General features: G+C 43.5%; 1 protein-coding gene across 1 annotated transcript in view; it reads right to left on the bottom strand.

The window, feature by feature from the left end:
• Nucleotides 1-68: 68 nt before the first annotated feature.
• Nucleotides 69-21,681, bottom strand: part of bsna (bassoon presynaptic cytomatrix protein a) — an 83,157-nt gene continuing 61,544 nt past the window's right edge. Inside the window, exons 4-14 of the mRNA XM_026332799.1 lie at nt 14,971-20,331; nt 14,146-14,187; nt 13,382-13,552; nt 13,052-13,308; nt 11,868-12,795; nt 7,303-9,802; nt 5,893-6,393; nt 4,189-4,517; nt 2,026-2,119; nt 564-695; nt 69-109 (exon numbers count right to left, since the gene is read on the bottom strand). Coding sequence (XP_026188584.1) covers nt 69-109; nt 564-695; nt 2,026-2,119; nt 4,189-4,517; nt 5,893-6,393; nt 7,303-9,802; nt 11,868-12,795; nt 13,052-13,308; nt 13,382-13,552; nt 14,146-14,187; nt 14,971-20,331 — 10,356 coding nt within the window. The remainder of the gene's footprint in view (nt 110-563; nt 696-2,025; nt 2,120-4,188; nt 4,518-5,892; nt 6,394-7,302; nt 9,803-11,867; nt 12,796-13,051; nt 13,309-13,381; nt 13,553-14,145; nt 14,188-14,970; nt 20,332-21,681) is intronic.

Consider the following 21,681-nt stretch of genomic DNA (forward strand, 5'->3'; position numbering starts at 1 on the left):
TGGATTGTTGGGATATATGAGAGAAAGGGTGGGAAAGAAAAGAGAATGCAAACCTTAATCTTAGCACCTCAGAAGAAAGAGGTGAACTTCTTGCCAAAGCCGGAGATAGCTGGAGGAGAGGAGAGTAAAAGAGGTTCAATGGGTGTTACAGTATTTGTTTACATTCCTAATGGAAAGGCTGGTTAAATTTTACAATGCCAATAAATGGAATATTATAGGATGTCATTTTTCCAGTTTGGTTGAAATATAACTTTAAAGCACTCTAATTACTTTTAAGTGACCTTTTAATGAACAGCAATATGGGGATGTGGTGGCTGCTTAGTGTTTGGTGTCTCTCTGTAGGTGGTTAGTTTGCATGTCTTTGTCATTTCGCTTCACTCTGCAGTGACTTTGCATCTCTTTGTAGTCACATGTCATTTTGTGTCTAAAGTACCGTTTATATTAGCAACATGGCAATGATGAATAGTAATAGCTGCAACCTATTCAACAGCACTGATGTTTTTCATTACATCGCGGCCAAATCACTTGTTTAAAGTGTGATGTTAGTGGTTTGTTTGTTGTACCTTCTCCCAGTTTGCCAGCCTGCTCAGCGGCTCCTCCAGGCAGGATCTTGGAAAACATGCTGTCTCCCTCCATGCCAGGCTGACCTGCTGCAGCACTGCCAATCCCTCCTGGCCTAGGAGCTGCTTTGGAGCCTGGACAGAAAAACAGAGGGAGGAAGCAGAGGAGAGAATGATGGGATAGATGAAAGAGAGAGAAGAGAGAGGTCCAGAGAAAAAGAAAAAGAAGAAGAAGAAGAAGAAGTCAGTATTTGTATATGTGTTATCTGCAGTATACATATTTTTTCTTTTTGTATAATGACACCTTTGGTGTCAAGTGCTCATGCTGTTCGAAGTTTTTATTGCAGTTTCCAAAAACTACCTGTAAATCAAACATTGTGGTGGGAAGGAAAAAATCTTGTCCTTCAGTTACAATAGTTTGCCCCTGTCAGCATAGTCAGCAATTTCCCTCCACCCTCTTCCCCTAATTACTCATTAGGTCTCCTCTTTATAGATCTACGTAGGCTTCCTGTGATTAGTTGCCAGATCGTCTGCACACATGTAATGTTGTAACCTTCAGTTAGATGTGCTCCTCCCCCTTTTGCTGTCCAAGTAACTATCTTAAAGTCCCAGTTGCAGCCCTGCCAACCCACAACAAAGGTTTTGCAGAACCCTGGATTACATTAAACGTTTTTTTTTCAATTATTCGTAAACTATCTAGATTCAGTTTTCTGTCAGCACTTTGCCGAAGCATTCACTGGGCATTTCGTTTAGTTTGCAACTAGAAGCAAAATGTCTTGGATTCTGCTGAGTCTCTGATAACATATCCAATAACTGTCACGTACAGTTTGGCAAAGCAACTAGAAACACCTTGTTTAAGGTCATGGAAACCGCTAAGGCTGCAAGTATTGATGATTTCATTATCAAATGATCTAACAGTTACTTTTGTGATTAACTATTCTATCAATACAATGTCTGAAAAGAACAATCTCGAAAAGATCAACATCTAAATAGTTAGAAGCAGTAATTGTCTTAGCATATTTGCTTATAAATGGGTTAAACAATTAATTGATTGTCAGAATTATTAATTATCTGCCAATCAAATCAACTAATAGTCCCACTTCTCAAAAGACCATTGTCCTGTTTTAGTATATCATGGAAAAGAAATAATTACTGGTGGTAAATGTGCTGTATTTCCTTAGGAAAATGAATAACTACAGTATCTTCATGCTTTCCCAACTACTACTACTATATAAACTACTACTACTATATAACTAACCAATTTACTACAACTGACACTCAGTCTGATCAGGTGCCATGAAGTGAAGCCCAACTGTGTTTTTTCCACTGGGATAATCTCCAGATTAATCACAGATTAAATGAGACAGCACACATGGTTACATAATGCAGACAGAGTGTGCTGCAGCTGGCGAGACGTGGGAGTGGTAGGAGTGTGTGTTATGTGTGTGGGTGTGTGATACTGTACCTATGCCTGTGAGAGGAGGCTGGGCGGCTTTTGAAGCCATGACAGGTGCTGCCTTCGCTCCAATAGCTGTTACGGGAGGCGTGTCGATCTTGGTCTGCAGACAGAGAGAGAACAGTGCTCATCATTCGGAAACACAAACAGCTCAGGGTTTACAGATTTTCAGAGTAAAACTGAAAGATATATGGAACATGGGATTAACCTTTATTTACTCAAAACCTGAATGAACGAGTGCGAGACAGTGAATAGGAAGAAGACAGAAAGGAGACAACAGAGAAAAGCTGCTCCCCCTTTGTGTTGTGTTATGACAGCTTACTGAATGAAGAGTTTCAGCTTTGTCAACACAATCAACTGTCAATCTGAGGGGTCCTGCTGAAAAAAGTCCAGCGATCTATCTACACTACCATTCACAAACAGCAGCTTGTTGGATCCAGTCTGTGTAATTTCTTTTCAAGCCAAAGAGTAGTTAGTTACGATTTTAGCTTCTGGCAAACATCTCGGTCAGGAGCCGAATATTTCATCACAGCAATTGTATTATCTTGACAGCTCTCAGATGGAAAATGAAAATGGGCCATTACAGGAGAGGCCTACACTCTTTATATACAAAATACCAGTGATCACTCAGAAAGAGACACAGTGACACTCACAATTAACTGGTTTGTCAAATTACCATTGTAAATACAATGTGTGAAATCCAGAAACTACTGGGAAGATTAGAGCTGAAAATCTCTATAAAACGTATTTTTATCATAGGCTCAAAATGTACATTTGCTGATATGGTAGATTCTTTTTATTGTCATGGAACTGGATTGGACATGTCAATATCTGCTGCATCATTATGAGTTGTTTAAAAGCTTTTGTGTTGCTGGGTTTCTCTCCAGCTCTGTTTGAAACATCAAAAGACTAAACTACTATTGGCTGCTGCTTCACTGATGGAGAAGAGCTGTAAGAAAGAGGCACAACAGACCCTTTGTGTTAGCCATCAGTTAGTGCTATCTGAACATAACAAATATGGCCCAGGGTTTGGCCTGTCTCACTTTGATGCTGTTACTTTGCGTACTCTGTTTTTTGTAAAAGCCTTGAGTCACTCCTGGTAAATGAAAATGCATAAATACATTTGACTTTACTTGACAGACACTGGACTAATGCCAAATATAATATTCTATATTTTTCCCCACAGACTCTAATGTAACTGCAGGTTATGGCATTTTATTATTTACAGCCACTTAATCAATGCTTTTAATTACACAATGGACCAAACATAAAACTGTAAGTGAATGGGTTTTTGCAGACTGAGTTATAATCATATGAAAAACTGTATTCACTGTTTACGGCTTCCTGTCTGAGCTTTTCCACTGCACAAGACAAATTACTGCATAATTTGACATCAGACCATATGAATTATTTCTCTTTGTCTTCCCACTGATAATAAAACAATACAGCAATACCAAAATGATCGACCACATTCAGCAGTGAAAGCACATCATGAATGATTTTGGGATACTCATACTCAACATGGTGACAGTGACTTTGTGAACTTCATAGGAAACATTTTCATCTATTTGCCAGTGACAATGAATTCAGGCTTCATGTTAGATGTCATAATCAGATTTTTAGATTTCAACAGCAACTAGATTTAAATGGATTTATGATTATGGAGCAAATGCAGAGAGAAATAGATTTTTGCCAAAGAGACATTTTAGTGCAAAGTGTCTAGCAGGAAGTTAATCAGCCACACTGAGTTATCAGCTGCCTCTGTGTTAAACATAGCATTAGATAAGTCATGCCAACAGAGGCAGAGCAGAATTTAAATAAACTAAATGAACTGAGTGGAGATGGACCAGCTCTTACTCTATATATGGAGCATGACATAGTACGAAGAAGGAAGACAAGAGCTGAGAGTTAAGAAAACTGGAAAAATGGTTGGTATGACTGTATCATCTACAAGGCCTGTGTTTTCTTAGTTTCATATTAACACACACGATGCAGATATGCCCTCTAACTGGATTTTAGCATTTAGCTTAGTTCAAACTTCAAAAGTAAACACAGACTTTGTACCATTATGACATTATGTATTTATCATGTCAATTACAAACAGCTGCAAAAGTTGCCCACACCCTCATTGTGGACTTCTTTCTACTATCTGTCCTCCCTCTCTGTACTCACCATGGTGACCGGCGGGGTTCCTGCAGGACCTGTCTGCCTGGCCTGCCCCATGGGCCCACCAGCTGGTCCCATCTGCCCAGGCTTGGCCTGGCTCTGCCCCATGCCCATGCCTTGACCCTGGGCTGGAGGCTGCTGTTGAGGACCAGTGGTGGCTGGAGCACCAGGCTGCCCCGGCCTGGTTGATGATGTCTGGGCCTGTTGCTGAAGCTGAGTCCTCTGTCCTGGAGCCCCATCTGTCTGGGAACCTGGACCACCTTGTCGCCCTGATCCTGTAGGCCCTCCAGTAGGACCCTGAGCCCGGACAGAGGTGCTTCCAGACCTGGAGGAGCCTGAAGGAAAGGGTAATTTTTTTTATCTCAAGGAAACTTTGTGATTGCAACTTGGCAATAGTTTCAATTTACCCAAACACTAGAAAAAGAACAAGAATTCAGCAACACAGATACTTTAAAACAAAATACTAGTAAACTGAACCTGCAGCCTTTTTTTGTGGTGTCAAAATGCAGGAAATGACTGACAGCCCACACTAATCATGTGTGCCAAAAAGATTCAGGCACTACATCTGTGATGCTCGAATCATCTGTTCCTTGTCTTATGAGAAATGTCAGTCAGTCAGATCTGACTTATATAATCAGATCACTGATTTCTGCCACCAGAGTATTTCTGCCTCTGAGAAAGTCCTACTTCTGTAAAACAGGTTTTCATATTATGATAATGGCATTTCAGTTTTTATTAGAATATATACAATAGTAATTCACAGGTAAAGCAGGAATGAAAATGGAGAATGATCCGCAACAAATGTTGTGAGCAAAGATCAAACTAGCAATTTAATGAGCACTCCGCTAAGAACACAGCCACAGTGCTACCCTGAGGGAAAACATTTCCTTTGAAAAGTTATGCTTGATCAAGGTAATAATTAAAAACTGTTGACCCCTGAGGGGACAGTTAATTGTAAAGAGCAGCAAACACAGAGTGAACAACAAGAGATATTTAATATTCCTGCCTCAGACGCAAATGAGAAATGATCATAACTCCAGTAATAATTGAAGGGTCTACCATAGTTGAGAGAACTTAATTCAGGTCTGTGGAATGCATTTATAAAAACTGTCACTTGATTAATTCAGTAGGGTTTTGTTCTATGTCCCTGGCTGACCCGACAATGCATGCAGTATTGAAGTATGAGTTTGCTCAATAATCAGTAACTTTAGATTATAAGTAAAACAAACACACACTTTTTAAACTCTGAGATGCAAATACATTAATGCATGAGCAATATTAGAAAAGAAAGTTCCAAATAAACAGGGTTGTAATGTCGTTTGTTTTCTCAGTGAATCAGTCTTGATTCACCCACTTACAAAAAGCTCAACTAACACATAAACTAGAAATATGTCTCTAACTTTAATATAATTTGCTTTAAATGAAGACATTTTGGCAGCATTACTCCTTAAGGACTGGTGCCAGATTGCCTATACTGGGGGAAAATTAGGTCTAATTTGTTCAACTAAGAAACTCATTGAGCAAGTGCCAAATTACCCTAGAATGTATATATTATAGTATTTATAAAAGCTATTCAAGACATGCACAGTCAGTAAAAAGCAGTGGGTATAGTATAGTACACTGACATATGTATGGTTGATGAAGGGCTAGAGATACAGGTTAACATCGACACTGTAATGTTCTTTTGTGTGTAAAGGTGCTTGTATGTACCTGTTGGCTGCCCCTGCATGTCCCCTGGCTGCTGGGACTTGCTGCGTGAGGACCGGTGTGGATCCCCCTGCCTGGAGGAGCGCTGACTGTGATGGTGCCCAGATGGATCCCGTGAGTAGTCTGAAGAGTGGTACCCTCCAGACCTTGACTCGCCACGCCTTCCTGAAGATGAAGAGCGGCCTGAAGGGTCATGGCGCATTGATGGGTCTTTGGGGTGCCCCTTAGATGACCTTGAAGATCTTGGTTCATCTGCATGACGTGACGAGGTTGAGTGTCGGCTAGAGCTGCCGTGGTGCCGGTGGTCACGGGATGAAGCGTGTCGTCCTCCATGGCCATACTCATCCTGAGGCCACAGGTCCTCCTCAGGAGGCTCATCGTAATCGTGGTAGGTGTGTTTGACATTGTGCCGGCTCCTTCCAGTTGAGTGGCTACTTCCGTAGTGTCGAGAACTGGAGCGTGGCTTCTCAAACCAATCAGTTTCTTCCTGGCCCAGATGGTAGGCTTTGGAAACCGAGAGCAGATCACAGTCAATCTCCATGTCGTTTGGAGACAGCGGCATGCAGGCTGAGAGAAGGAAGGAAGCAGGAAGAAGAAGACCAACCGCATGCAAAAGAAAAGAATAGGAGGGAGAGGACAGAAAGAAAGGCAGAAAATAAAAATAAAAGATTTACATCCATGCAGAATGCACGTCACATTACCTTTACACATTTCAAGACAATATAAACAGAATAACACAAACACTGCAAAACTGCCCATTTTGGCAGACTTTTTTGTTTACAAAATTTTCTTCTTCAAATTTAAAACCAAAGACACGGGAGAAAATTATGGCCAAACAAAAATAGTTTAAACAACTGGCCCACAAAGATCAAGCTTATATTTGATTAATGTTACTGTATGGTTTAATTGTTGCGATAAGATGATGATGGTACTCTTCCAAAGATAAAATTTAAGGCTAGGACTGTTTTGCAGTGTAGACAAAGAATTCATAAATCAAAATACATGTAAACAAGACATCAATGCCAAAGACATAATTAAAGATAAAACCCTCTAAAGGAAACACAATGCATCTGTGTCGTGCAGAGAAGACCTTTTCAGTGAATCAGAGTGTAGAGAATGAAGAAAACGACCACGTCGAAGAACCATGCGAGTATTGCACAGACAGACGATTGGACGAACAGGCGGAAGGACGGACAGGCAGGCAGACAGACAGACAGCAGTCCATGATAAGAGAGCTCCAAGTGACTCTCAGGAAGAAGAAAACATCAGCATGCAACGGCTATTTCTGTCTCTCTTTCTCTTTCTCTTTCTCTTTGCTAAGCCTAGCCTCTGGGTGGGTGGGGGACGTTTAGATAAACGGTGGGGGCAGTAGTAGGTAGTGAGACTGTGTGGGCATTCAACTCCCACAATTACCTTCGCTGTCTGACACAGCGCAATGATAATCGTCTATAATGTATGTATCATCCGATTTGTAGACATGCGTCCGCGGAAGGTCCCGTATGTGGTCTTGTACATCTGGCAGCGAGTGGCTGGAACCATAATGGCCATAATAGTAATGATATCTACTGCTGCGACTGTCATACGGGTCCGGACCTAAACTTGATGATCGGCCAGATCCCATGAACCTCCCCAGAGGACTAAGTGGACTTTCCTCTTCAGAGTATTGTCGGGTTGGGTGGCGACCCCGGCTGTAGCCAGATCGATAGGAGCGATCGTCCCTCTCATAGGATCGGCTGCGGTAACCAGGGTAGTCCCTGGCAGAGATCTTGTCCATGCCATAACCAGTGGAACGGGAGCGGCCAGTGGAAGTGTAGTAAATCCGATCGTCCTCCTCGACCATTGAACCATAGTACCGACTACTACGAGCAGTGCCACTGCTGCCTTCATAAGTACTCCTCTTAAAGCCGTAATCCTCGATCAGCTGGCGCCCTCGAATGTGGGAGGAGGGGTAAGCCCCACCTGTTGCTGAAGAATAGGAGGCTAGGTCTGCCTCCACATCCCGAGCCTCCTCAATGGGGGAAAACTTGGAGATTTTTTGCTCCAAACTCCCCAGTTTCCTGTGCTTGCTGCGCTTGGAGGACATGACAGCAGGAGCCAGAAGGCCTCTGGAGGATGGCGAAGGTTTCTGTACCCCGGAGCGGATGCTGCCATGTTTGTAGTCGTAGTCATAGTAATAGGGGGATCCCCCACCCATGCTAGCGCTCACGCTGCTGCTGCTGCCCCCTAGAGGTCCGTGCCTGTAGCTGCTCTTACCCCTGCCGTGGTGGTCGTACAGCTCTTCCTGCATCGCTGCTTCCTCCTCAGGCCTGCCGTACGAGGAGCTGCCAGTTCCCCCACGCGTTGTGCTGCCAATGGTGCTGCTGTGGCCATGGATGTCACCCGGGTAACGCCCACTGCCGCCATGATGCATCATGTCCCCTGTCATCGTGCCCAGCCCATCTTTTGCCGTCAGCTCACTTACGTCGTCAATCATCATGTAGTTTCGTGGGATGTTTTGCTCTAGGCCAGGAGCCCCGTACATCCCATCTGCTGTGCTGTAGGTGGAAGGACTGTCTACAGAGTGCCCATAGGCATTGGAAACTGTAGAAGTGTATTGGCCATAAGAACTGGCTGTGGTGGTGGTGTAGCCATAAGTATTAGCAGTGGTTGTAGTATACTGGCCATATGAACCAACTGATGTTGAAGTATACTGGCCATAAGTGCTGGGTGGCATGGTCGAGTACCCACCATAGCTGCTGGACACTGGTACTGAGCCATAGGGCCCATAGGTGCTGGCCATGGTTGTTGTTCCAGTGTACTGACCATAAGAGGGGGCTGCACTGGAATAGCTAATTTCCTGGGCTGTGGTGGTGACCACAACTGTGGGGTTGCTGATCGTCTCATAGTTGGTAGGCATCTTGTGTTCCAGATCAGCTAGTGATGTCTGCCTAGGTCGTCCCGGATGGACTGTCAGGATATCAGCTTGGGGTTGCCCAGGGTACGGGGTGGTCTGGCTAGGATAGGAGGACACAGCACTTGGATAAGGTGAGCTGTGGGTGGGGTATGGGGGCTGACCGGGTGGTGCAGGCCCAAAGCCCGTATGACCTGGCTGAGGCTGAGGAGCACCTGGTAACCCTATGTCTGTTTGAGGGTATGGGGGCTGAGTTTGGGGGTAGGTGTGAGAAGGATAAGAGGTTTGAGACTGATAAGAAGGTCCTGGAGGGGGTATGTGGCTCTGGAGGGGGGTGGGCTGAGGCAGTGCCTGGGATTGAGACACTGTTGGATAGGGAGGCTGGCTAAATGTTGAAGACTGGTATGGCACACTTGGTTGTTGAGTTGGTGGTGCTGGCTGGCTCTGGGGATACTGACAGGAGAGAAAGGATGAGGTGGGCGGGTACTGGGCTGCTGTGTTAAGATCACTGGTGAACTGGCTGAGAGGGGCGGTGCTTGGTCGTGTTGTCAGCAGCCCATTGGTTTCATGTGATGCAGCTGCAGCTGCTAAACGTAGGTTATTCAACTCACTGTCAGACATATAGTCCCTAGTATCCCCCATACACCTCAGGTAGGCAATATCCCTCCTCTCCCTCTCCTTCACCAATGTCTCTTTCCTTTGGTGGATACCCAGCTCAAGGTATCTCAATTTAGCATCAATCTCTTTCTCCTCCTCCTCCAGTTCAGCTTGCTGCTTTCTCAGCTTGGTTGACTCTTGTTCGACGGCCTTGAGCTCATGGGTGAGGTCTTTGAGGAGGCTGGCTTTAGCAGCCAGTCCAGACCTGGAGCTGGGCTTGAGGCTGGGCACTGAGGGCAGGTAGACCTGTTGGAGGGCAGGCGTCATCATGGGCAGATGAGCTGATGCCGTAGTCTCCTCCGGAGGAGGGCTGGGCAGGGTTCGCTTGACTTTACGGAGCAGTGAGCTCTGCTGGAGGGCTGCCAGCTGGAGAGAGAGGGGAAAGGGAGGGATGGGAGAGCAAGAGAATATGGAGATAAAAGGAAACGTGGAAAGAAAAGGATGGGACAGGTAGAAGAAGACAGCAATGACGAGTGATCAATATGACAACGGTATGCAATTGACATGGAGAGGGATGGGACATGGTAGAAGGGAGGTGAGGAAAGAAGAGAGGTCAGGAATTTGTGGAACACAAAAATGTGAGATGACAGGGATCATGGTAGGTCATGGTAGGGCAGGAAAAAGAAAGGATTAAAAAAGTGAAGAATGAAGAGAATAGGGAAGAAAGAGGTAAATGAATGAGGTAAATGAGCAAGGGGAAAATGCAGCAATCAATGAACAGTGGGGATAAGATGAACGGAACAGGAGAGAGAGGAGAGGAAAACTCAAAAAGAGAAAAAGGCCAAGAAACAATAAAATAGACAGGATGCAAGGGAGACAAAGGAAACACATATAGACACAGACACAAGAATGACGGGAAACAAAAGTGGAGTTTGTGTTAGAAGACATAAAAACATTAAAATTAGTGGCATTAATGCTTTAATGCTAAGAAGTTGTTTGTGCATTCTCTATAATGTTGAAATAATTTCCATCTCTTTGCAAATGATTTATATGCTTCTTATAATTTGTCTCTAAGGATTACTGACCACAGTAAACTCCACATTTTCAGACCACGTCTGCTGCACCACACCCAAGAAAAACAAATGATATGAATTTTAGTGTATTCGAATATGTATGTTGTAGCCAATCTCCAATGAATGAACGAGGGTTCATCTTTGTTTAATTGCAGTTTGTAAATAGATCATAGTGTTTTACAGGATGTGCTGCTTATCATGTCAGTCTGTGGGGGTAGTGACATAAAAAAATCCCCATAGGGTCTTAATAAGCACATAATCTTAGCATGTGGGCAGTGGAAACATAGTTATTACATCTCAAGGGATTAGGAGCTAAAATACTACAACGTGGGACAAATCTATACATAACAAAGACGTAATTTATTCATTATAATATAAGACCAGACTGCAGAGAAGAAAGTTGCTGTAGTCAGGCCCCAAGGCTCGTGAACAAGCTGCCCAGTCACATTTTAAATATATTCTTAAAATATACTTTTATCCCAAATACTCATTTGTTTTTAACTTGATTTACATAATTTAAGTTTATCTCTTGTTTATTCTATTTAGTAGGCAGCTTTCCTAATAAAGGGTTCACAATTTTACCATATTTTATATTTGATTTGATGATGCCATCTTGTTGATGTACTTTGTAACCTCTTTGTAAAGGTTATTACTAATTATGGATGATTTTTATTAGAAATGAATGTTTCACGCTGTTTATTAATTGGTTTTACAAAATGAAGCTGTTTACTCCAAAACTTGTTCACTGTGAGAGCAGTTTGCCATCTGTCAGACACTCTGTAAAAAGGGTAAAGCCTTATAGCTGTTATTTCAAAGATTTAATATTACTGAGTTGTAAATAAAGGAAGCAATAAAAACACCAATATTGTTATTAATGTGTAGAATTATGTCATGTTACAGTACAAGTCCTTATAGCTGTGTCCATATCTTGGTTAAACAAAGGTATTAACTGTACCATCATAAAGCTACAGGAAGGAAAATTAACTGGAAAGACATCAGCTACCTAGTTCAGTACAAGAATCAAGATAAGGAAAGAAATCAAAACTGATATAGTATTTCAAGAGATACACCGATTTTATGAAAACTCCAAATTACACCAGCAAAATCTGCTGAATATCAGTGGTAGTCAAGTAGGGCTGTGATGATGACAGTTCTGATAACGTTTTAAGTGTTTAGCATGATCACTTTCTTCTGTGTATCAGTTTTAGTTGACAGTGACATGGGTTTAAGACAAAGCGTTAATAGGTCCACCAAAGGTAAAGGGACTTTAGCAGTAATTTGGGATTTGGGATGTGAATCACTAAAGTACTGTGGAAGTATTTAATCTACACTGTGCTCTGAATCCATTTTAATCACTTCTTTATCTATATTTCTATATCTGTATATTTCAATATGATCATGGTATCAGTTGACTTTACCTGGCTCTGGAGTGCTTGTTGTTGATACAGAGACAGCCTGGCCTTGGTGTGCTCATCTGTGGTGGGGCTTAGGGGTTTAGGGTCTGACATGGACCTTTGGGTGCTCTTGATGGGTCGAGGCACAGAGGGGTGTCGTTGGGGGGACTCGGCTGTGTAGGACTTTTGTTGCGGGGTGACATGGGCCTTGTTCAGCCTCTCAGTGGACAGAGAAGTCTCCAGCAGGCGGTGAGGGGATACTGGGGATACAGGGGAGTACAGGACTTGTGGAGATTTGGGGGCTGTGTGCTGATGCCTGATAATGCTGGAGATGGACTCGTTGTGAAGGTGGTTGTGAGGCTGGTAGTTGATGTCAAGCGGGTCAGGGCGACGTCGTTCAAACTTGACTGCGTTTGCTGTAATGTGCTGTTGCTGGCGATGCTGGGTCAGAAGGTCGGCAGAGCTGCACTGTTGTGTTCCCGTACTGGTAGAGGAAGAATATGGACTGACTGTGGTTGGTACACTGAGCTGAGGAGCTACAACACCCTGTGACTGGGCTTCTGGATCAGTCTGGCATGCTAGAGACTGTCCTTTTTGGGTTCGCTCAGGTCCAGAGATGTAGTGCACAATCTCTACTTTATTTGGGTCTGGAACTGTCACATGGATTGCTGGGGAGACTCTACCTAAATGTTCCACTTCAGTCTGGCAAGATATTTCCCTGTTGGTTTGGATAGCAATACTGGAGGATACCATTTTGGGCGTGTCAGTTTTGGTATCAGAAGCTGCACTGGTTGGGGCAGCAATGCCTCCACTGGACTCAGAGTGTCTGGAGAAACGGGAGCGCCTCCGGCGGACTGGCTGTTCCGTCTCAGCCTTGTCCTCATCGTCGTCTGTCTGGACGGAGCAGTCAACACTGCGACCACGCCTCCTGGTGCGATGTCGCATCATGTACCTGATGATGGACAGAAGAGAAGGAAAAAATAAGGGAATAAACAATACTCCATTATATTATGGCCTTCAAATTACATTAAAATGTTTTGCCACACAGCATACCAGTAGAAGTACAGTACATGTGGGGTCTTGCCTTCCTTGCCTAACAAACACACACATATATACATTTACACTCCCACTCACCTATTTTACACAGTCTAAACACGTATATCTGTCCACTCATTCCCTCTCTGCACTCAAGACATCCACATATTTACCTCTCCTCCCCGTCTTCGTCATCTGTCTGCACACAGCTGTCCACGATCCTACGAGGGGAGCCATAGAACATCACGCTGTCTCCATCCACACTGTCCCTGCTCAGCCTGGTCATGGAGCTGTGTTTCCTCATGTTGCTTCTTGGCTCTACGTGCTCCTCCTGGCTCCTCAGACACATCTCCGAAGAGGAGTTGGGGAGGGAACGTGAGCCCGTCTGAGAGCTGACGTAGGGGTGCAGGGGTTGTCCACTCCCATCCAGCTGCAGAAAAAATGATTTTTTTTAGTTATTTGTTGACTGAGAGGAGATTCAAAAGACACTCCGCCCCCCTCACCTGTATGCTCTGAGCTACAGCAGCTGTTTTCTGTCTCTTCTGTTCTTCAAGCTGCTGCTGGAGCTGCTGCTGTAAAGACTGAATCTGGTCTAGCTGGGACTTCTGCTGGGCCAGCTGCTCCCTCTGGAGAACAAGTTGTTTTTCACGTTCTTGTTGCTGCTGCTGTAGAACCTAAAAAGTATTTATGGTAAAGAGAACAGAAAGAAGCACACATGGCCAAAAGAGAACGAGATAGAAAAGTGTGGAGCATGGCAAAAAAGTGAAGTGAGCAGTAAAAGGTTGAAAGAAGAAAAAAAGAAATGATCGAACGAGGAAAAAAGGATAAAAAGACAAGATGACAAGAAATTAGAGAAACAGAGTAAAGACAAAGGAGAACAATACATTTACATTTTGACAAATGGTTGTATACAAGGTGATCAAATATTAAAAATGCAAACCAAATCACAAGATTCTTGAAACTGAATGTGACATGGGATTTTCCATCTACTGATGGATTAGTTTCAGTTTTGAAAATGGTACCAAGTTAGTCAAACTTGTATATATTGTAAAAACCAAGAATGTAAGCGCAACATAAATGAAGTGCAACAAGTACTGGTAATTGCCGTTATATGATGCTCATAAATAATATTGATAGCTTTTTTTTGCTGCGTAAATGACAGGCTGGTGCAAATAAGGTGTTAGGGGTTTTGCTTGTACTGTAGGCCATGAGATGCATATTAGGCATTCCATCTCTACTTCATTCTCATTAAGGAAGGCTTCCACACCTGTTTAACTGAGTTAACTTGAAAGATTTTCAACTGCTTGTTCTATCAAAAAAGAAGAAAATTGTCATGTTAGCCCTTTTTTTTTAACCTGTTGAAACATATTCACAAGGCTGTTAAGAACTGAGAAAATCCATAAATTGAAATGTGTACTTGATATAGTTTATAAAATGTTTATGTCAGAATAATAATCCATTTTCATTTGCATTTAAAGGAGATCAACAAATGGAAAAAAAAACACTTTTTAAATGAAATTTGAGTATCATCAGTTTCTATCACATGTTCATGCACACTTCATATACAGGTAATGTCCATTATACACAGCATAGCATGCAGACCTATTAAACTATTTTTGTAACACAGGCTGGGTGCAAACATTTCTTTGAACCAAAAAGCCGTCGATCATTACATAATGTAGCATTTTATCTAATAACATGATTGTAACACCATCTTCAATGGAAATAGGGTTTCATCAAAACAAACAAAAAAAACTATCGCAGTTTGTTACATGAACCCTGACCCTTCTTGAGGAAACGATAGACATGCATTAAATAACATGCACACTGTATACGGCACACACATTTTTTTTGGTATTATTTCTGGTAATAATGCATAGCAGCTCTAAATAGTGAACACTGAACAGAAACAAAATAACATAACATAAATAACATAAATGGATAATAACTCAGTAAGGTGTACCACAAAAAACACCACCACAAAAACAGCAAAACACAAACTAATATCCAGTGCACAACAAAACAAGCACAAAACTCCAAACAAGACACCAAATATCAAGCTCTCTATGATGCCTTCTGTTTCTTCCTCTACCTGTTCCTTGATGTTCTGCAGCTCCTGTAACTCTCTCTGCACCAGTATCTGCTCCTTCTCGCGGTGCAGTTTCAGCTCTATCCTTTCCCTTTCTAGCTCCTCGTGCAGGCGCAGTTGCCGAAGTTTCTCCAACTCCACACGTTCCCTCTCCATTTGCAAGAGTTGCTCCTGCTGCCGATGCAGCCTTTCAGCCTCAGTTTCACCATCCTTGTGTATGGCACCAGGTGGAGGGAAGGGAGGAAGACCCCCAGAAATGGGCAAACCTACTGGAGGTTGGGTGTAGCCATGGGTGAGTGAGGGACCTGAGGGTGGGTAGGCATGGGCTGCCGGAGGAGCCTGCTGTGGCTGCTGAACAGTTGTCACTTGTTCCTGTTGTTGCTGACTGTTCAAATGTGCCTGGGACAGGTTTATTGGCTGCTGTTGTGGTTCTGTTGGTATGAGAACTGTTCCTCCAACTGAGGTGACCTGTGTTGATGAAGAGGTCACTGTGGCACCTTTACCAAGGTAAACCGGTTCATCCTGTACTGTAGAACTAGTTGCTGTCATGGAAACAGACACTAGGGCACCAGCTGATGCTGATGTCGTAGCAACAGTAGGAGCACTGGTTGATGTTGTTTGAAGAAGACCTGGTGCTGGGTAACGGACTGGAGCCTGTCCAGATAGGGGCATTCTGGGGCTCATTGGTAGTCTGCTAAGACTGGACAGGGGCACGGGTGTCATGCTGGCAGATGGGTATGGCCTGTAGACACCCCTCAGTAGTGGACGAAGAACAGAAGCAGGCTGGGTTGTGATAGGAAGTGTAGAAGCAATGGGAGTCTGAATGGTGGAGTAGATCATCCCATCGGAGGACCTAATAGCAGCAGGGTACATGGCTCTAAGACTAGCCTGTCTGGCATTGATGAGGTTGGCAAGTGCTTGACTGTGGGAGATTGGCTTCCCATCTAGTCCAAAGAGGAGGTTTTGCCTCATGCCAAGACCTGCTGCAAGTCTGGAGGTCCCAGATGTGCTTCCTCTCCCCAAACTGCCAAACTGCATCAAGTCTGTGTTGCTTCCATACCGGTCCATGGAATTCAGTGCTGCACACATCCGGCTGATCTCCCTGGCAGTTGTGGCACTGTACTGAGCTAAGTTAGCTTCTTGGAAGCTAGCAATGTCACGAGCGGAGTAGCCATAGTCTGTACTGATGTTAGATAAAGAATTATATCTCCTTATTGGGAGTGTTTGGGCTGTGATGTCTCCTCCATGCCGTAAGTCAGTATACGATCCATACTGCATCCCCAGATATCCTCCATAGCCCTGTTTCATAGCAGTTAGGTCCATGGCAAGATCTCCTGAAGCTTGGAGGTGTGGATCTAGCTTAGAATGGTAAGACTGTAACCCAGCTTCAGCTAGGTTTGTATCAGACATTGAAGACTGGAGCCTTCCAGGGAAAGGCAATGTGTAGGCCTTACGCCCATCCATTGGATACTCATGGTACCTTCCAGATTGTCTTTCTTGGTCAGACTCATAGGTGAGAGGTGGGGCAGAAGGAGGCCTTAAGCCATCTTTCTCAGAACCACCAACACAGCTTCCACCAAATGGAAGTCGGTAAACAACATCACAGCAAGCTGGTTGGTTGTCAGGTTTAATTTGGCCTCCTGTCAGATCCATGGCATCCTGTCCTTCTTCCACCTTTACTAGCTGAGTCACTGCACTGGCCTGCTCTGGTCCTCCATCCATCTGTACTAACATGCTGTGTGGTAATTTACCTCCTGACAGCAAACCAGGAGGACTGGGCTTTCCTTTCAGCTCAATAGGACCAGTACCATAGAGCTCAGGATTAATGACTGGTGATACAGCACTGACCACAGCTGTGGCAGTGCTAGTCTGGCTGACTAACAAGTCTTTTTTTAGTAAAGGTGAAATCTGGCCAGTCAGGCTGTACCTGGCCAAAGCAGATGCTTGTTGATGCTGTTGCATTTGATGGTGCTGTTGCAACTGCTGTTCCAGGAGCTCTTGTTGCTTCTGCAGCTTCTCTTGTTGCTTTTGAAGCTCTCTTTGTTGGATACTGAGGTCTTCCAGTTTCGCATCAATTTTTGGTATTGATGGGTCACTTGGAGGTGAAATTTGAGGTTTGCTCTGTGAAAGACACACAGCTGAACCCATGCCCTGACCCAGATCCACTCTGTTTTGATGGGGATCACCATAAACTGTTGGCTGTTTGGGCTGGGTCATGAACATTGAACCAACCACAGTGACACTCACAGTGGTTGGTGTGGTGGTCTCCTGAGCGTTCAAGTTCATAATCAGTGGCTGCACGATTGTTGAATGTCTGCTACCCTCTGATCCACCATGGTATTTCCTGCTTTCAGTGGCTAAGGAGGTGAGATCCATTCCTTGTTCAGTCATGATAATTGGAGCTGGTTTGGTGGCAGCTCTGAGGTCCACAACACTTCCACCTTGGATCATGTGGCCTTGCTCTACCCTAGAAGTGCCTGGGACTGTAGATATTCTACAGAGGGAGATATTATCCATTGATACGGACCCTCTAGTGTAAGTGCTGACTGTGGTGACCATACTTGTTCCCACATTTACCTTTTCCACTCTTTGTGTTCGGTAGAAACTGCGTGTGGGAGACTGCTGGTAAGGCGGTGTGTCTGGAGGACTGCCACATGGCGAATAAGTATCAAATGTTGACTGGCGGCTAAATCTGGTAGGCGAAGACAAGGGAGAAGTAGCAGTATTGACTGTCATTGGTCTAGCTGGGCTTGAAGGTGGGGAGTATTGAGCATCCTGGGAAGACTGCTGTCGAAACAGCCATGGGGAAACCGATCGATGTGATGTTTGGGTTCCCTGAGCCATCACTGGAGATGTAGGCCCAGAGCCAGCTGACTCCATTCTCATTGCAGAACTGAAAGTTTGTGTAGAGAACTCAGCTGTAGCTCTTCTAGAAGGTGAACGGGTGGGACTCTGTGGCGGTGGTGACGGAGAAAGAGGAGGACTGGTGCTCCTGTAATAAGTAGTATACTTAGGAGATCGTGGCTCAATAATTCTCTCAGCAGAGGATGTTGAGCTGTCTCGTACTTGGACACCCCTAGCCTCCCCTACCCTTCTGGTGATCACTTCTCTTTGACTGTAGGCCTGGGTAATTTCTGCAATTTTGCTGCATACACTTGAAACTGTAGCTGAGGATGTGGAAGAACTGCCTGTGTGTCTGCTATATATGCCAGACTGAGTAGATGTCATAGTGTGGCTTGAACTGGTCTGAGAAATAGTTACTGCATCTCTGGCATAAACTCCATAAGCTGCAATAGTAGTGGCAGCCACAGTTGGAGTTATTCCATTCTTTCCTGCTTGGCTTTTGATCCTGTCTTTGTGTCCATCCTTTGCAGAGAAGTGCTGTGTTACTCGAACATCAGGGATCCGTCCCCCAGTTTCAGCAAAAGAGACAGGAGCTGAGATCTGGGTGGGGCTGGTCCCTGGAGTCAGGAGAGCATTGCTTTGCTCCAGTAGCTTAGCAAAAGCTGAACCTGTGTCTAAGAGTTGTTTCTCTGGATAAGTGCTCTCAATCTCAATCTCTACTTGCTCATCAGTGGCTTGCTGCATCTTGGTGATGTTCTGAGAGGTCTGTCGGATCTCCTCATAAATATCTGTTTCGGTCTCTGCTGCCTCATTGTCATATCCTGTTTGGTCTTGTTCATATTCATACTCATCATCATCATAACCTTGTCCGTTAATGTCCTCCTCATAGTACTGGCCATGTCTTCCATGTTGCTGCTGTTGCTGCTGTTGTTTCTGCTGTTTTTGAAGCATCTCTGCCTTTCTCATCATCTCCTCATAAACCTCCTCAGCACTCTTTAGTGGTTTGGAAGTTGAAGATGGTGCAGTGGTGGTTGTTGTAGTTGATGATTTCTCTACCGGGGAATAAAGAGACATAAAGGTAGGCAAGTTGTACTCACTGCCTGACTTGTAAAGCTTGGACTCATATCCCTCAGCCTCTGAGTCCAGACTCTGAGGGGAATATTCAGAAGCAGAAGAACGATGGAGCTCTTCCATTTCTGCAGCTTGTCTCAGCTCTTCTGTTGGAGAAGCATCTTCAATTGGTGAGAGATTGCTAGGTGGTGTCTTGGACCTCTCTCTCCGCCTTTGAGCCCTCAGCTCCTCTTTATCTCTCTTGGTCTTTCGTGCTGTGCTCCTTATTCTCTGTTGTTCCACCTCCCGCATCTTCTCTTGTTCTCTCAGAAGTTCTTCTTCCTCTCTCAGTTCATCCTCTTCGGAAGAGTCTTCAATGGTGGGAAGGAGAGGACCATGGGAGCGATGGCGTGCTTTCCTCTGCTGCTTGGCCTCTTCCAGCCTTTGCCTCCTGCTGGGGCTACTGTCACTGTCTTCCTCCATTGATGAGATTGAAGTAGGAGACTGGCCTGAACCATATGAAGATGAAGTGGGTGGCAGCGTGGAGGAGTAATCACCCCGAGAACGCTCCTCAGGAGATCCTGTCAGGCTCTCCATCTCTAGCTCTGGTTCTCGGTCAAGGCTTAAGTCATTTTCATGGCTCAGCTCTATGTCTCGGCTGTAGCTATTAGTGTTATTTAGTTCAATGGTTTTGAAGCGCCTCAGGCCTCCTTGTGATGCCATTATGTCTTCTTCACCCTCCTCCACTGATCCTTTATAGACATCAGTAGAGCTCTTTGTTTCCTCCTCAAAACTGCTGGAATGGTGCTGAAGGCGTCTCTTCTCTTTCCCTGAGTCAGAGAGGATGTGCTTATGGTGGCTTTTTTTGTGTTTCTGGTACCCATAACCTTCATCCTCCTCATCTTCCTCTTCTTCCATCTCTTCCTCCTCCTCCTCCTCCTCATTTTCTTCATCAGCACTCATCTCCATTATTTGTCTCCTCATGAACTCCTCATCAGTCATCTCTGTGGGTTCGCCCTCTTTTTCCTTCTTTTTCTTGTCCTTCTTCTCCTCCTTCCCTTCCTTTCTTTTACTCTCCCAGTCCCCTCCATCTTCTTCTTCCTCCAGTATATCTTCTAGTTCTTCATCAGAGTCGTATGCATCTGGTGGAATTGACAGGGAACGTGGGCGTTGCTTCCCTCGGTCTTCCAAGTCTCTGTCTCTGTGCTTTCTTCCCCTTCTGTCCGCCTTGTCTTCGGAGAGACTCTTTTCTAGCAAAGGCCTCATGGAGCTTTCTAGCTTGGTGATTTCGGAAGGGCTTGGTGGGGAGCCACGCCCACTGATTCCTCTCTCGCTCAGCTTCATCTCCTCTTCTTGGATTAGACCTGTGATTTCACTGTGAGAGCTGGAGATGCCGTCAGAGGAGTAGCCGGTGTCACTGAGGCTCTGAGGGCTGCGTGATAAGTCATAGGTGCTGTTGTTTTTTGTATCCTAAAGAGAGGAGAAAAAAGAAAAAAAGATACATTAGATGTGGGGAAGACAGGGATTTTAATTAAAGTCATAATTGTCATATGCAAAGAGCGAGACTATGTTGATACTGGATAAGCACATTTGCATGCATTTATTTTAAGCCCACATAAATTTGGATTCAAATTTTTAGATATTAAATCAACAATTTTCTATTTTTAATATTTATTTATAAAGTATATACATTATGTTATTGCATTACTATTATTTATTTATTTCATCATCACATGTTCAATATTGAACCTATAACATGCAGAACATTCAGTCCTTAGCTTTTTTCTTTAACGGGATGGTAGTTGACATTGAAAGCTCTCTTGAACTCTCCATCTAAAAATATATTGATGAATACAAACTGCAGTCAGTTTTGTCTAAGGTCATTCAGCATTTCAATAGCGCCATATACTATATATTTGGAGACTTAATAGGTTTTTAATGGCATATGATTAATATGAATTATCCATTAGTTTTGGACCATTAATTGCTAGGTAATGAAATTATATCAACAAGACTACAATAAAGAAGGGCTCTCTTCATTATGTTTGAAATGTTGGCCTATAAAAGCATTTCTCGTATATCGCTATTAAAATATCTTCAGGGAAGACGAAACAGTATTTAATAACATCAGATTTGGTTTCTATAAACCATATATTGGAATCAGAGTTCTCCATTAGTTTTGTAAGTTTGTGGGCCAAAAATGAATGCTTCGAATTTATCTCATAAAAAAAGTTGCTAAACTCTAAAAAACACAAAGAAAAGTGACAAGACTATATTTACAAAGAATATGTAAGGATATAGGTTTTTTATTCTATTACGCTGTGGATGAAGAATTATACAGGAAAACACTGTAAACAGTTACATATAATAAGGGTACAAAGTGCAGAGATTTGCCCTTCCTATTTCCAAAACTCAGTTAACCACATTACATATCATCTGCTTATGGCCTCTGAGAAAAGCTGAAATAAATAATAATTTATTTTAATTACAATGTAGTTACAATTCAAATATGTAAAAGTATTAAACGACAATAAAACATTAAAAATAATTAAAACAAATGACACGAAGTTACTTATAATTGTTAGGTGAGTTAAATTTTGAGCCATTGATGGAAAGAGGATGGTCAAACTGCATTTTTTTAATTTAAAATACATTTTCAGTCTTTTATAAAGATCAGAAGATCAGAATCAGAAGTCTGATTTTTGAATTAGCATGATTTAAACATAAAAACTCATTCATCAATGGCTCTGTCTTGGATATCTATTAATAACATGCCAAATCATAATCTCAAAAGGACTGACCTGGTAAAGGAAAAGGGAG

The sequence above is a fragment of the Mastacembelus armatus genome, chromosome 7 (genome assembly GCF_900324485.2).
Source record: "Mastacembelus armatus chromosome 7, fMasArm1.2, whole genome shotgun sequence".
Classification (NCBI taxonomy): Eukaryota; Metazoa; Chordata; class Actinopteri; order Synbranchiformes; family Mastacembelidae; genus Mastacembelus; species Mastacembelus armatus.